This window comes from Canis aureus, chromosome 28 (assembly GCF_053574225.1).
Source record: "Canis aureus isolate CA01 chromosome 28, VMU_Caureus_v.1.0, whole genome shotgun sequence".
NCBI classification, from domain to species: Eukaryota; Metazoa; Chordata; class Mammalia; order Carnivora; family Canidae; genus Canis; species Canis aureus.
This window is the reverse complement of record NC_135638.1, coordinates 8,492,661-8,507,925: the sequence shown is the minus strand read 5'-3', so window position 1 is coordinate 8,507,925 and position 15,265 is coordinate 8,492,661. Positions and strand designations below refer to the sequence as shown.

The 15,265-nt window shown below is 36.0% G+C and overlaps 1 protein-coding gene across 13 annotated transcripts in view; it reads left to right on the top strand.

The window, feature by feature from the left end:
• Positions 1 to 15,265, top strand: part of CNBD1 (cyclic nucleotide binding domain containing 1) — a 543,788-nt gene that overhangs the window by 380,308 nt on the left and 148,215 nt on the right. For 12 of the 13 annotated variants that reach the window (XM_077876353.1, XM_077876352.1, XM_077876350.1 and 9 more), the window contains 2 exons: positions 497 to 606; positions 2,179 to 2,329. The exons of the other annotated variant lie outside the window; for it this stretch is intronic. In XM_077876353.1, coding sequence (XP_077732479.1) covers positions 497 to 606; positions 2,179 to 2,329 — 261 coding nt within the window. The remainder of the gene's footprint in view (positions 1 to 496; positions 607 to 2,178; positions 2,330 to 15,265) is intronic. 13 annotated transcript variants of the gene reach the window in all.

Sequence of the window (15,265 nt, the reverse complement as noted above, 5' to 3'; positions counted from 1 at the left end):
ATATGGCCTCAAAGCCTTTGCTTTTAGCTACTGCTATCTTTAGTAGAATGCCAGTCCTAGCTCAAGGCACAGCCTCCAGAGAGCCAAAAGTTAAATACTCAGGGATTCTGTGAACTGGTTGTTAAGCCACTAGCAATTTGAAGTTAGCCACGGAAGGGATATTTTCACCATAAAAATCAGCAAATACTACAAATTGGGACTTGATGCACACTTTCATTTCCTCCACCTGACAGTTTACTAGCATACCATTGCCCCTACTACCAAAGTCTTCTCAATATTTACCTGTACATTAGGTTACAGATATAAATAACAGATGTAAATTTTTTATCATTTGCTGAGTATTGCCTATAAACTGCTAGCCATTAACAAATTTGCCATTAAAAAAAGAAATTTGCCATTAATAGTTCTGAATTAAATATGTCATCTTTTATTGTCATATCTAAAATAATTTTTTTGTAGAGAAGAGTGTGTAATGAATTATCTCTTTTATTTTCAGTGATAGTGGAAAGTGGAAAGATAATTTCTTTTGTGGCCTATATCAATTCTGGATATTGTAACATTTATAGAAATATTGTAGGACTTACGAAACTAGAACCAAAAAAAGCAGTAAGTTTTAAACCTATATATTCTCTTTAGTCATAATTGAATCTAGCCTAATTATTGAACATTTGCTATTTGTTTGTCTTCTTTTGTTAAATTTCTGTTCAATTTTTTGGACTAATTTTTTTTTGTTTCTTTTCTTTTTACTGAGTTGTAAGTTGTAAGAAAGTAAGTTACATTATATAGAGTTGTAAGACAGGAATGACCAAAAAACACATTAGAGATGCTTAATATCTTTATTCCCCAGAGAAATGCAGATTAAAACCACAAGTTCCCACTTTAAGTATATCAAATTGGCTAAAATACACTTAGCATATGACCCAGAAATTCCACACTAGATATTTACTAAAGAGAAATAAAAATACACATTTACAAGACGACCCACATGGATCTTGATAAGCCAAAAAACTGTAAATAATCCCAATGTCCATGGACACTTGTATGGATATAAATGTTGTGATATCTTCATACAATGGAATGCCATACTTCAATAAAGAGAACTAATGCATTCAAGAATATATATGAAGCTCAAAGCATTAGGCTGAGCAGAACCATCAAACCCAAAAGAGTGCAGTCTATATGATGCCAGGTTTATGAAGTTCTAGAACAGGCACAGAAAGAACACTAATGCAGAGTGATAGAAAAGTTAGAGCTAATCCTTTTTGGATTGGTCAAACAGTCTTCAATAGCATTCAGTTCAATATGTAAAATAAACTTCATTGAATTCTGCTACGTGAATTATATTCAGTAGGAAGATTTGTCATTTATACAAGTGGCAATTCTTCAAGTTAGATATTGTCTTTTGACCCCAGGATACTTAGTAAAGGTTTCTCCTGCTCTGAGTTCCTGTCATCATCCTACTCTGAGAGCTATTATGCTTTTAGATTTTGTTTGTTTGTTTGTTTGTTTTGTTTCTTATTTTGCTGTTCATCAACTACTCCCCATTTCATGCTGTAGAGAATTCCCAGAAAAGGTAATTTGGAGTGTTGCCTTTTTCTCCAGAATCATGCATACTAAAAACCTGTAGGTCCTTTTCCACTGTTTCCAATTTGGAATTAAATCGCTAGTTCCCTGAGTCAAACTCACTTTCCATGTTTCTTTTTTATTTAAACAAGAAACTCTGGATGGAATTCCATCTGTGGCCATTAATTCCATCAATTCTGGTCCTGGCACTCTGTGCTTATTTTCTTATTCACAATTAATCCAACAAATGTGCCTTGCGACTGAGGCTAACAAATGTTAGATCACAAAACATACAAAGCTGAGCTAGGACCTTGAAAAATGGAATGAGCTCAATGTTTGCTAAACATCTTAGTGGATTAAAAAATAATTTGCAGGTCACTGAATGACGGTACTTTTAATTACCTTAGATATGCTGAAGTTATTTATCAATTTACTATGGTTCTAATATAATTAAATACATATATACATAACTGTTTTCTCTGACTTTATTGAAATTGCAATTTATATTAAATACCGTATACCAAAATGATTTATGAACAGTGAATTTTTTATAGTAACAGTATCCATTGTATGAAAGTAGTTTCATTGAATATCAATTATCTGTCTCTCTTACAGAAAAAAATTAAAAAACTTGTTTGTATGGGTAAACTTAAGGAAAAGGAGTCCTTTGGTGAGATTAGTGTTCTTCTTCAAGTTCCTTTCACATGTACTATAATTACTGGAAAAGAGGTTGAGATGGCAATCATTGAAGATAAGGACCTATTTGGTAAATACACACATGTCTTTTATGCCATTTTATTTGATGAAGTTTTGACAAGCATGGATATATTTCACAGAAAGATATGGACATTCAAGAGTAGGTGTATATATATGTATTTACAGAAAGAATATATCTATACATAGTCCCCTTTAACATTTCCATTTCTGTCAGATTTAATTGTGCTACTTTTAGGAAGTATTAACATATTTCAAAACACTTTGATTTGAAAATAATAAAATATCTGCTCATTCCCAAGTTACCATTAATAGCATCATTCCTTCCTTCCTTTTATGAAACATCTTTTGGTTTTTCATCTCTACAATTTTTGCTTCTATGCTTCTGATTCAGGTCAAGAGTGTGCTCTCTTCTAATGTTTAATCTATACCAAGTGTATGTGAAGAATCATGGCTTCTAGCATTTAAGCCTTTATCTGAAATTCTAGCATTAGCAGTATTAAAAGAGTAATCACGCAGCCACCTGTGTTTGGTCCTCCAAACATTATACTCAAATAGGAAATGCAATTGAGTATGAAGGATAAATGAATAGGGATTAATAAGTGATGACAACAGGATATTTAAGAAAAATATAGTTTTTTTGTATAATAAAACTAATAATATCAACCATTAGATAAAGGATAAAAGAGGAAAAATTCATAAAAATTAACATGGGTGAGAAATTTCCTTTAAATAAACTCAATTAGAAACATTCCTGTGATCATCCATGTATGATTGACTAAATCCCCTTATCCTGATTTTCAAGTTTTGTTTATGTTTTTTAAAGAATATGTACTCTCTATCTGCTTGACTGTGATTTTGCTTAAATTTAAACTCATATATACATTTTTTTAATTTATAAATTTGAAATAGCATTGATTAATTTTCTTCGTTTCTGTGACATTCAAATACAACCCCCAAGGTAAATGTGACTTAAAAATTAATACCAACCATCAATTAAAATTACAATATTCTCACTTGATATAGGCTAAGTTTTTCTTTTCCTGTACTAATTACATTAACTGGTGCAAGGCAAATACACTGTGGACTCTTTTATGTAAATCAACATTTCACACATGAAAGTACCTCTTTGAAGCATGTGTTAGAATATTCTTTGCTGTCTGGCAACCTAAAATTAAAATAGATGGTATAGTATAAGTTTAGTTGTGTTTTGTATGTGTGGTGTATGCTTAATATTTCTTTCTATATGCTTTGTTCATTTGAGGCTGAGTTTTAAAGCTACTGACACGTTGTGTGCCTAATTAAACATTTCCTAAACAGAAATGTTCTTAAGGGTTATATTTTGCTTGTTTTTCCAAAACTTATAAGAAAATAAAATATTTTACAGTTGACCCTTAAACAGCATAGATTTGAACTGTGTGGATCCACTTATACATGGATTTTTTTGATAATTACAGTACTGAAAAATGTATTTTATCTCCCTTATGATTTTATTAATAACATTTTCTTTCCTGTAGCTTACTTTATAAAATATATATAACATACAAAATATGTATTAATTGCTTGATATTAGTAGTTTAGTTTGGGGAAGTCAGAAGTTATACATGGATTTTTGACTGCTCAGGGGTTTGCGCCCCAGCCCTTGCTATTCAAGGATCAACTGTATTTAATTTGAGTCTTTTTTTTTAAAGATTTTTTTTTATTTATTTAAGAAACCGAGAAAGAAAGAAAGGAGAGAGACAGAGAGTTCAAATGGGGGGAGCATCAGAGGGAGAGAGAAGCATACTTCCTGCTGAGCATGGAGCCCAACACAGGGCTCAGTCTCAGGACCCTGAGATAATTATCTGAGCTGAATTCAAGAGTCCGATGCTCAACCAAATGAGCTGCCCAGGCATCCCTAATTTCAGAGTCTTAAAAAAAAATATTTTATTTATTTATTCATGAGAGACACAGACAGGCAAAGACACAGGCAGAGGGAGAAGCAGGCTTCATGCAGGGAGCCTGAAGGACTTGATTCCGGGACTCCAGGATCACGACCTGAGCTGAAGGCAGATGCTCAACCACTGAGCCACCCAGGTGCCCCAGAGTCTTTTTATTCTACATTCTAATTATTTCATATTTTATTTCAACAAAGTAAAAAAAAAATATATATATATATATATATATGAAACTAAATTTTTTTTTCAAACTATTTATAAGAGACACAGAGAGAGAGTCAGAGACTTAGGCAGAGGGAGAGGCAGGCTCCATGCAGGGAGTCTGATGTGACTCGATCCCAGAACCCCAGGATTACACCCTGGGCCAAAGGCAGACATTCAACCACTGAGCCACCCAGGCTTCCCAGAAGCTAAATCACTTTAATGAGAAATGTAATGGTCAGTTTTCCTGAAGAATCATCTCCACACATGAACAATGTTCCTTATTTTTGCATTTTCATATTACTTCATTGTGTTTCCATCTATCCTGCTATTTATTATCTGAAATATAAATCCATCTCTGTAAAATAGCATAGGGGAGGACTTAAGTGAAAGTAAAATGTTCCTTAAAATATACCAAGGTGATGACAAATTAGAAGCATTAAAGTAGAATAATAAACATGTGCCATCTTGCAATCAGGATGTAATACCATTATTAGCTGGTGTATTATATTGGTGATAGGGATAATTGTTTATATTTGAAGTTGTCTGTTAAAAGATAGACAAAAACTAATAAAACCAATTTGCTCCAACAGAATTCTCAGCCATATGTGGATTACATGGCCTGCACTTTCTAATTTATCAAAAATTGTTAAATATACTATTTCTTTTTAGAATTATAAATTGCATTACTGGAAAACCAAATTAAAGTTCATGTCTTTTCTTAGGTATACAAGTCACATTCTCTCTATTTGTTACCATATAAATCACATTGAATGACCCAGTTTATCAACAATATTTAGTAAATACCTAATGGGAACAATGAATTCACTAAACTTATACCTTGGGGATAGGCAGAACAGAATTTAAGAAACACAAGAGATTGCATAAATGTGAAATACTTTATCTGGAGAATTATATATACAACTATCTATATGCAATCCTAAGGAGCCATGCAATAATTAGTTTTGAAGTATTTAAAAATACTTAAAGAGTGATTTCTTTGTTATTGCGGGTTATTAACTTTTGGAAAATAGGAAATAACTTGTTTTACAACCTATGTACATGCTTCTCAGACATTACCTAGAACATCTAAATAAAAATGGGACTAGAATTATTAAGTTTTAGTAAATATAGATATACTTTTTTATATAATGCCACTGAGAATATAGTTTATCAGATTGTCATTTTTATGAAAGTAACATGTGTTTGTTTAGAGTCAGACTTTATACCTCAAGTCATTTAGATTAAAATTATGAATACCAAATATTTTAATTTTATTGGTATCTGAAATTCTCCTCCTACCCTAAAACAAGTATACTACTTTTGTAATGAGAAAGAATTGCTTTTAATATTAAAAAATGAATTACCATTGTTTTTAATTATATCTCAATTCAATCATTACTGGGCAGCCTAGGTGGCTCAGTGGTTTAGCGCCGCCTTCAGCCCGGGGCATGATCCTGGAGACCCGGGATCGAGTCCCATGTCAGACTCCCTGCATGGAGCCGTTTCTCCCTCTGCCTGTGTCTCTGCCCCTCTCTCTCTCTCTCTCTCTGTCTCTCATGAATGAATAAATAAATAAAGTTTATTAAAAAAATTTAACCATTACTGAAAAAATTAAGGATAGCTATAGATTTAAGTTGTCTTTCTTAAAAGGAAATTTTCAATTCCACGGTGACATTGCTACAAACTATGTAGCTGTTTGTACATAGTTTTTAACAGAAAGAATGTTTTTAAATAGAAAGAATGTCCAAAGACTTTTATCTTTGATAATTATTCTCTTAATCAAAAGCCTAGGAAACTAGATTTTTTACTATAGATAGATCTTTTAGACATTTCAGAAGCAATGATTACATTCTTATCGAAAAGATCTACTTCCCAGTACATCGGTATTTCTCCTTGCTGAGGCAGGTTCTAACCAAGTGTCTCCTTGAAACAATGCTCATCAAAAGTACTTATACTTATGGACAATTTGCCAGAGTAAATATGCTTCCCTTTCCTTTGTTTTTTGGTTTTGCTTTTTAATAAAATTTTGATATAAAAATACATTTCCAAGTTAAAAATAAAGATGACACTTAGAAATATTTATTCTCTTATGAATCTTCTTTTACTCATTACTAATATTGTTGAAAGAAAAAATGCTAATTAATTTGAATAAATTTTGTTTTATTATAGTTTTTATGCACAAAATTTTGAGTGAAAAATTATATTTCATATAACTTTCTTGTATTATTTTATTCCATTATGTATTTTATAAATATATTGAAGAACTGTTTTGTTAACGATAAAACCAGCCAAATATATTGAACCTCTTGCAGACAATTAAAAGTAGTTCTTACTTGAGGAAATTAGTTTATCTTATTGAAATATCACAAAAGATCATGAAACAATAATGTATCTTATTTTGATTGATGGAGATCCATTTTCCTCAGTCCTCAAAACCATCTATTGGAATTTAAAGGAGCATAATAGCATTCCTTTCATTTGCCTGAATTCTAAAGCAAATGGTAACAGGACAAAAGAATAGAGTAGAAGGGGTGCCTGGGTGGCTCAGTCTGTTAAGTGGCTACCTTTGGCTCTGGTCATGATCCAAGGATCCTGGAATTGAGCCCATGTCTAGCACCCTGCTTAGTAGGGAATCTGCTTCTCCCTCTGGACCCCTCCATGTGGGTGCTGGTATGCTCTCATTTTCTCTCAATTACATAAATAAAATATATTAAAAATAAAGAAGAAAAGGGAGATGAAAATAGCACCTTTATTGTTGATAAAAATTGAAGAATGTAGTTTATGTCTGCAGACTAGAGTCTTAATCCCGAATCCCAAAATTCACCTGGATTACCTACTGAGTCATTGGTAATGCTAGACCACTAGATGTCTCCTCACACAGGAGATAGGATAGGGCTATGGAAAAGCCAAAAGAAACATCCTTCTTGGTAAGTAGGCTGGACCCAAAGGGAAGGTGAAGAGGAAATGTTAGAACTCAGTATCTCAATCTTTGTTCCAGGCTAGGAATGATTGACATGGCAGAAAGAGGCTGAGAATGTTAAATTTTTCACTGTCCTGCTTCCTGAAGAAATCAACAATAATGTATTTCCTCAAATACTCTGTAGGAATCCCCAAATCCACTGGGCTGTTGTGTTGGACACTAGATCACACCATTTCATTGCATTCTACTGTGTGACATGTACACTCCTAGACTTTAGCAAACTTGTAGTACTACCAAATTCTATCGATTCTCTCTCCTAAATACTTCCTTAAATTTCTTTCCTCATCTTTATGTCAAATGCCATATCTCAGCTCATAGTTTAATCATCTTTTACTTAAGTTTCCAGTAGCCACTTAATATGTCTCCCTTCTCTGGCTTTATCATTTCTAATCCATTATTCACACAGTCCCCAATTAAACTCACTGCAATGCAAATCTGTTACTTTCCTCCCAACTCGAAGCCTTTTACTGACTCTCATCATCTATGACAGGGCTTCTTAATATCTTCATCATGGAATACATAAAAATATAATATTTTAAAGAAATTTAGGGTAAATACAGTAAGATATTATCTTCCTAATCTAAATTGTGACCTATCAGACTCTCTGCATCTCAATCCCTTTAGCTGCAACAGGACTGAGGAGATCGGTAACTCTGTGCACCTTAAACCTTTTGTTATATACTGATTGAGAAGCTCTGAGTTGTGTAGAAAAGTTGAAAGTTCTTTTTTTTTTTTTTTTAAGTTGAAAGTTCTTAAGAGAGCTTAAGATCCACTGCAGTATGGGCTCTGCCAAACTACTTATCTCTTCATTCTCATTGCCTAACTGTCCAGCAATATCAAACTAAGTATAATTTCCAGAAAATGTTTTATGCTTCTAAGCCCTTTGTCTATTCTATTGCATTTCTCTGAAATCAGTTTTCTCTCCTTAACCAACTGGAAAACCAATTTTTTTTCCAGCTGGGAAGCCATTATTTATACTTCTAAATTCCAAATATTAGAACTTACTCATTTCCAGGAAAGTGTTCCTTATAAACATGCCTCTTGCTACACATACTAGTGTTTTATTTTATGTCTACACATCTGCTTTTCCTAATAAACTTTGAACTCAAAACACAATCTTCACAATAAATGCTTAGTAAATGACAGAACATTACAGAGTCCTTCTTTGTTCAGTTGTACTGATGATTTTAGATCATCTTGACCTTTGGCACATTAACACTCATTTAAAATACACAATGAATACTTTACCTAATATCATTCATTGTTTTACATATTCCTTTTTAGAACTATTATTACACAATTTCCAGTTCAATCACTATTTATTCCTTATCCTGCTAATTTCTTTAGGTCAAAGAATATGCCATTGTTAATTTTTGTATCCCATAGCAAATAGATTCTTTCTGGATAGTCAATACTTCTTAATATTTTTTTCACAAACCCACTGATTTCCAAATACTCGTTAACTCTTGTTTGGTTTTCTGGTTGAGGGTTACTATTTACAGTGTCTGCAAGATGGATTTTTTTGGAAGATCATGTTATGGAGAAAAGAACCTATAATTTAATGTTGATAACACTAAAATTCAAAGAACAACAGTTCTTTGTTACATGATACTTTATTTGTCTACAAATAAATGGTCTACTTTATTTTTGATACTCCTATATCAATAATCTATCCCATTATTAAAATTCCCAAACTTTTATATAGTTAACTCCTTCAAGTTTATAATTTAATTTCAGTTAGTTAATATACAGTGTGATATTGGTCTCAGGTGTACAATAGAGTGATTCAACACTTCTACACAACACCTGTTGCTCACCACAACCAATGCTCTCCTTGATTTTCATCACCTATTTCACCTATCTCCCCACCCATCTCCCTTCTGGTAAACCATCAGTTTGTTCTCTATAGTTAAGAGTCTGTTTCTTTGTTTGCCTCTCTCTTTTTCCCTTTGCTTATTTATTCTGTTTCTTAAATTCCACATATGAGTGAGCATACAGCAAAATTCTTAATGATTTAAGTTCAATCAACTCACATATGGTACTTTTTTTATATTTCCAGAACAAGTTTTCTTTGTGGGTGAGGTGGTATGTTTCCTTTTTAAAAACAGTGTAATCTATGATATTTTCCCCTTTCCTAGATTCCCAGAAAGAACAATGTCAGCTTTGCCTTTAATTGTGGTAACTTCTCTTACCTAGATAAATTCACATTAGTATTTCTTCCTTTTCTCTCTATTTTCTATTTCTACATCTTTAATCATTTTTAGTTATGATTATATATTTACCCTATGCAAGATTCTTTCTTAGTTGATATGTTATAAATTTTTAAAATATGTAGCTATTAAGATATATGACATAGAAGTAGATAGATTTCATCTTTCAATAATAAAGAAAAGCAGAGCTTACTTATTCTTTTTATTAATGGGTTTAAATATTGGCTGGTATTTTTTTCTCAAGAAAAAAGCAAGTGTTATTGGAAACTACACTTTTCTAAAGATGGCGATTAATAACCTGTAATACCTCTACTAACCCAGAATTATAGAAGTATCAGCTCAGTGGATTTAGGTTAAGCCACCAGCCATGTAGGTGTTGTTGAAATAGATAGTTGACCCTGACTACAAATAACGAAGTTTGAAATGTAGCCAAGCAGAATTTTGGTTGTAAGGCATCATCACAAGCAGAATGAATGAATGCATCTCTTGCTTGCCTGAACACGAAGCATTTTGATAACAATAATTAGTTCAATTTTAGTCCTTAATCTTCACAGATTTGATTCTTCAATCTGTAACCATATGAAGCCTTAATCACGAGTTTATTTTCAGCAAGGAATTTGAATGACAAGTCATGTAAAATTGTAGTTAATGTATTATATTTACTTAGAAAATGTTTTGTATACTTCAAATTTGTAATTGCCTGTAAATAAAAGAAAATTATTGTAAATTTTTGGCTAATAGGAAATTACCAAGCCATTCAGAGTGCCTCACTAGTTTAGCAGACAATACAATATTAATCGGATATGAAGTTCAAAAGAAAGACTGATGAAAACCCAGTATTTCTTTTTTTTTAAGTTTTATTTATTTATTTGAGAGAGAGAGCGAGGGAGAGTGAGTGCAAGTGAGAGAGAGCATATAAGCGAGAAAGTGAGCACTAGTGGGGGAAGAGGCAGAGTGAGAGAGAGAAGCGGGTCCCCACTGAGCAGGGAGCCCAACCAGAAGAAGAGGAGCTCAATCCCAGAACCTTGAGATCATGACCTGAGCCAAAGGCAGACAGACACAACAGACTGAGCCCCCCAGGCACTCCAAAAATCCAGTATTTTTTATGCATTTTTAGAACTAGTTCACATAAAACTTCAGGTCAAGTTTCTCTCTAAACCCTATGCCTCAATATATTTAGGGACTCCAAATCTATGTTATACACCTATGTGACTGTACAAACTTACAATTACATTATATTTCTTGATAAGTTTTAATATTTTTATATTAAAGAGAAAGATTGGTTAATTGTTAGAATCTACAATAGTTTGCATCTGTTTAATTCAATGTTACAGCTTCTGACACTTCAAACCACATTTTCATAGTATAGTATTTTTTAATCTTTTGGTTATTGATATAACTTGGGAAAAGTAATTGCCTAAAGCACACTGTTTCCTTATAAAACAATTCATGAAAAAGAAAATCAGAATATAGGAAATATTGTATCCCATGAATATGTACATGAAAGTTACATCTAGAGGGAGGAGCAAGATGGCGGAGGAGTAGGGTCTCCAAATCACCTGTCTCCACCAAACTACCTAGAAAACCTTCAAATTATCCTGAAAATCTATGAATTCGGCCTGAGATTTAAAGAGAGACCAGCTGGAATGCTACAGTGAGAAGAGTTCGCGCTTCTATCAAGGTAGGAAGACGGGGAAAAAGAAATAAAGAAACAAAGGCCTCCAAGGGGGAGGGGCCACGAGGAGCCGGGCTGAGGCCGGGGCGAGTGTCCCCAGGACAGGAGAGCCCCGTCCCGGAGACGCAGGAGCTGCACCGACCTTCCCGGGGGAAAGGGGCTCGCAGGGGGTTGGAGCAGGAACTAGGAGGGCGAGGATGCCCTCGGGCTCCCCGGGACAGTAACAGCAACTGCGCACCCAGGAGAGTGCGCCGAGCTCCCTAAGGGCTGCAGCGCACGGCGGGACCCGGCGGGACCCGGAGCAGCTGAAGGGGCTCGGGCGGCGGCACCGCGGAGGGGGCTGCGCGGCCCCGGGAGCAGCTCGGAGGGGCTCGGGCAGAGGAAGAGGCTCCGTGCGGAGGGGGCTGCGCGGTTCCAGGAGCAGCTCGGAGGGACTTGGGCGGCGGCTCCGCGGAGGGGGCTGCGCGGCCCGGGAGCGCGAATCCAGCAGCGCAGGCTCCGGAGCACAGGGCGCCGGGACACAGCCCAGGATCCCGCCTCCCCCGGGACAGGCAGAGGCCGGGAGGGCCCAGGACAGCGAGGACGCTCCTGCCCCAGCTGAGCACATCAGCGGCCCCGCCCGGAGCCTCCAGGCCCTGCAGACGGAGTTCCTGCCGGAGCTGAATCCAGGTTTCCAGAGCTGCCCCGCCACTGGGGCTGTTCCTCCTGCGGCCTCACGGGGTAAACAACCCCCACTGAGCCCTGCACCAGGCAGGGGCACAGCAGCTCCCCCAACTGCTAACACCTGAAAATCAGCACAACAGGCCCCTCCCCCAGAACACCAGCTAGACGGACAACTTCCAGGAGAAGCCAAGGGACTTAAAGAACACAGAATCAGAAGATACTCCCCGGTGGTTCTTTGTTTGTTTGTTTGTTTTTGTTTTTGTTTTTGTTTTTGTTTTGTTTTGCTTTTTGATTTGTTTCCTTCCCCCACCCCCTTTTTTCTCCTTTCTTTTTCTTTCTCTTTTTCTTCTTTTTTTTCGTTTTTTTTTTTCTTTTTCTTCCCTTTTTTTTCTCTTTCTCTTTTCTTTCCTTCTTTCTCTCCTCTCTTTTTCTCTTTTTCCCAATACAACTTGCTTTTGGCCACTCTGCACTGAGCAAAATGACTAGAAGGAAAACCTCACCTCAAAAGAAAGAATCAGAAACAGTCCTCTCTCCCACAGAGTTACAAAATCTGGATTACAATTCAATGTCAGAAAGCCAATTCAGAAGCACTATTATACAGCTACTGGTGGCTCTAGAAAAAAGTATAAAGGACTCAAGAGACTTCATGACTGCAGAATTTAGAGCTAATCAGGCAGAAATTAAAAATCAATTGAATGAGATGCAATCCAAACTAGAAGTCCTAACGACGAGGGTTAACGAGGTGGAAGAACGAGTGAGTGACCTAGAAGACAAGTTGATAGCAAAGAGGGAAACTGAGGAAAAAAGAGACAAACAATTAAAAGACCATGAAGATAGATTAAGGGAAATAAACGACAGCCTGAGGAAGAAAAACCTACGTTTAATTGGGGTTCCCGAGGGCGCCGAAAGGGACAGAGGGCCAGAATATGTATTTGAACAAATTCTAGCTGAAAACTTTCCTAATCTGGGAAGGGAAACAGGCATTCAGATCCAGGAAATAGAGAGATCCCCCCCTAAAATCAATAAAAACCGTTCAACACCTCGACATTTAATTGTGAAGCTTGCAAATTCCAAAGATAAAGAGAAGATCCTTAAAGCAGCAAGAGACAAGAAATCCCTGACTTTTATGGGGAGGAGTATTAGGGTAACAGCAGACCTCTCCACAGAGACCTGGCAGGCCAGAAAGGGCTGGCAGGATATATTCAGGGTCCTAAATGAGAAGAACATGCAACCAAGAATACTTTATCCAGCAAGGCTCTCCTTCAAAATGGAAGGAGAGATAAAGAGCTTCCAAGACAGGCAGCAACTAAAAGAATATGTGACCTCCAAACCAGCTCTGCAAGAAATTTTAAGGGGGCCTCTTAAAATTCCCCTTTAAGAAGAAGTTCAGTGGAACAGTCCACAAAAACAAAGACTGAATAGATATCATGATGACACTAAACTCATATCTCTCGATAGTAACTCTGAACGTGAACGGGCTTAATGACCCCATCAAAAGGCGCAGGGTTTCAGACTGGATAAAAAAGCAGGACCCATCTATTTGCTGTCTACAAGAGACTCATTTTAGACAGAAGGACACCTACAGCCTGAAAATAAAAGGTTGGAGAACCATTTACCATTCGAATGGTCCTCAAAAGAAAGCAGGGGTAGCCATCCTTATATCAGATAAACTAAAATTTACCCCAAAGACTGTAGTGAGAGATGAAGAGGGACACTATATCATACTTAAAGGATCTATTCAACAAGAGGACTTAACAATCCTCAATATATATGCTCCGAATGTGGGAGCTGCCAAATATATAAATCAATTATTAACCAAAGTGAAGGAATACTTAGATAATAATACACTTATACTTGGTGACTTCAATCTAGCTCTTTCTATACTCGATAGGTCTTCTAAGCAAAACATCTCCAAAGAAACGAGAGCTTTAAATGATACACTGGACCAGATGGATTTCACAGATATCTACAGAACTTTACATCCAAACTCAACTGAATACACATTCTTCTCAAGCGCACATGGAACTTTCTCCAGAATAGACCACATATTGGGTCACAAATCGGGTCTGAACCGATACCAAAAGATTGGGATTGTCCCCTGCATATTCTCGGACCATAATGCCTTGAAATTAGAACTAAATCACAACAAGAAGTTTGGAAGGACCTCAAACACATGGAGGTTAAGGACCATCCTGCTAAAAGATAAAAGGGTCAACCAGGAAATTAAGGAAGAATTAAAAAGATTCATGGAAACTAATGAGAATGAAGATACAACCGTTCAAAATCTTTGGGATGCAGCAAAAGCAGTCCTAAGGGGGAAATACATCGCAATACAAGCATCCATTCAAAAACTGGAAAGAACTCAAATACAAAAGCTAACCTTACACATAAAGGAGCTAGAGAAAAAACAGCAAATAGATCCTACACCCAAGAGAAGAAGGGAGTTAATAAAGATTCGAGCAGAACTCAACGAAATCGAGACCAGAAGAACTGTGGAACAGATCAACAGAACCAGGAGTTGGTTCTTTGAAAGAATTAATAAGATAGATAAACCATTAGCCAGCCTTATTAAAAAGAAGAGAGAGAAGACTCAAATTAATAAAATCATGAATGAGAAAGGAGAGATCACTACCAACACCAAGGAAATACAAACGATTTTAAAAACATATTATGAACAGCTATACGCCAATAAATTAGGCAATCTAGGAGAAATGGACGCATTCCTGGAAAGCCACAAACTACCAAAACTGGAACAGGAAGAAATAGAAAACCTGAACAGGCCAATAACCAGGGAGGAAATTGAAGCAGTCATCAAAAACCTCCCAAGACACAAGAGTCCAGGGCCAGATGGCTTCCCAGGAGAATTTTATCAAACGTTTAAAGAAGAAATCATACCTATTCTCCTAAAGCTGTTTGGAAAGATAGAAAGAGATGGAGTACTTCCAAATTCGTTCTATGAGGCCAGCATCACCTTAATTCCAAAGCCAGACAAAGACCCCGCCAAAAAGGAGAATTACAGACCAATATCCCTGATGAACATGGATGCAAAAATTCTCAACAAGATACTGGCCAATAGGATCCAACAGTACATTAAGAAAATTATTCACCATGACCAAGTAGGATTTATCCCTGGGACACAAGGCTGGTTCAACACCCGTAAAACAATCAATGTGATTCATCATATCAGCAAGAGAAAAACCAAGAACCATATGATCCTCTCATTGGATGCAGAGAAAGCATTTGACAAAATACAGCATCCATTCCTGATCAAAACTCTTCAGAGTGTAGGGATAGAGGGAACATTCCTCGACATCTTAAA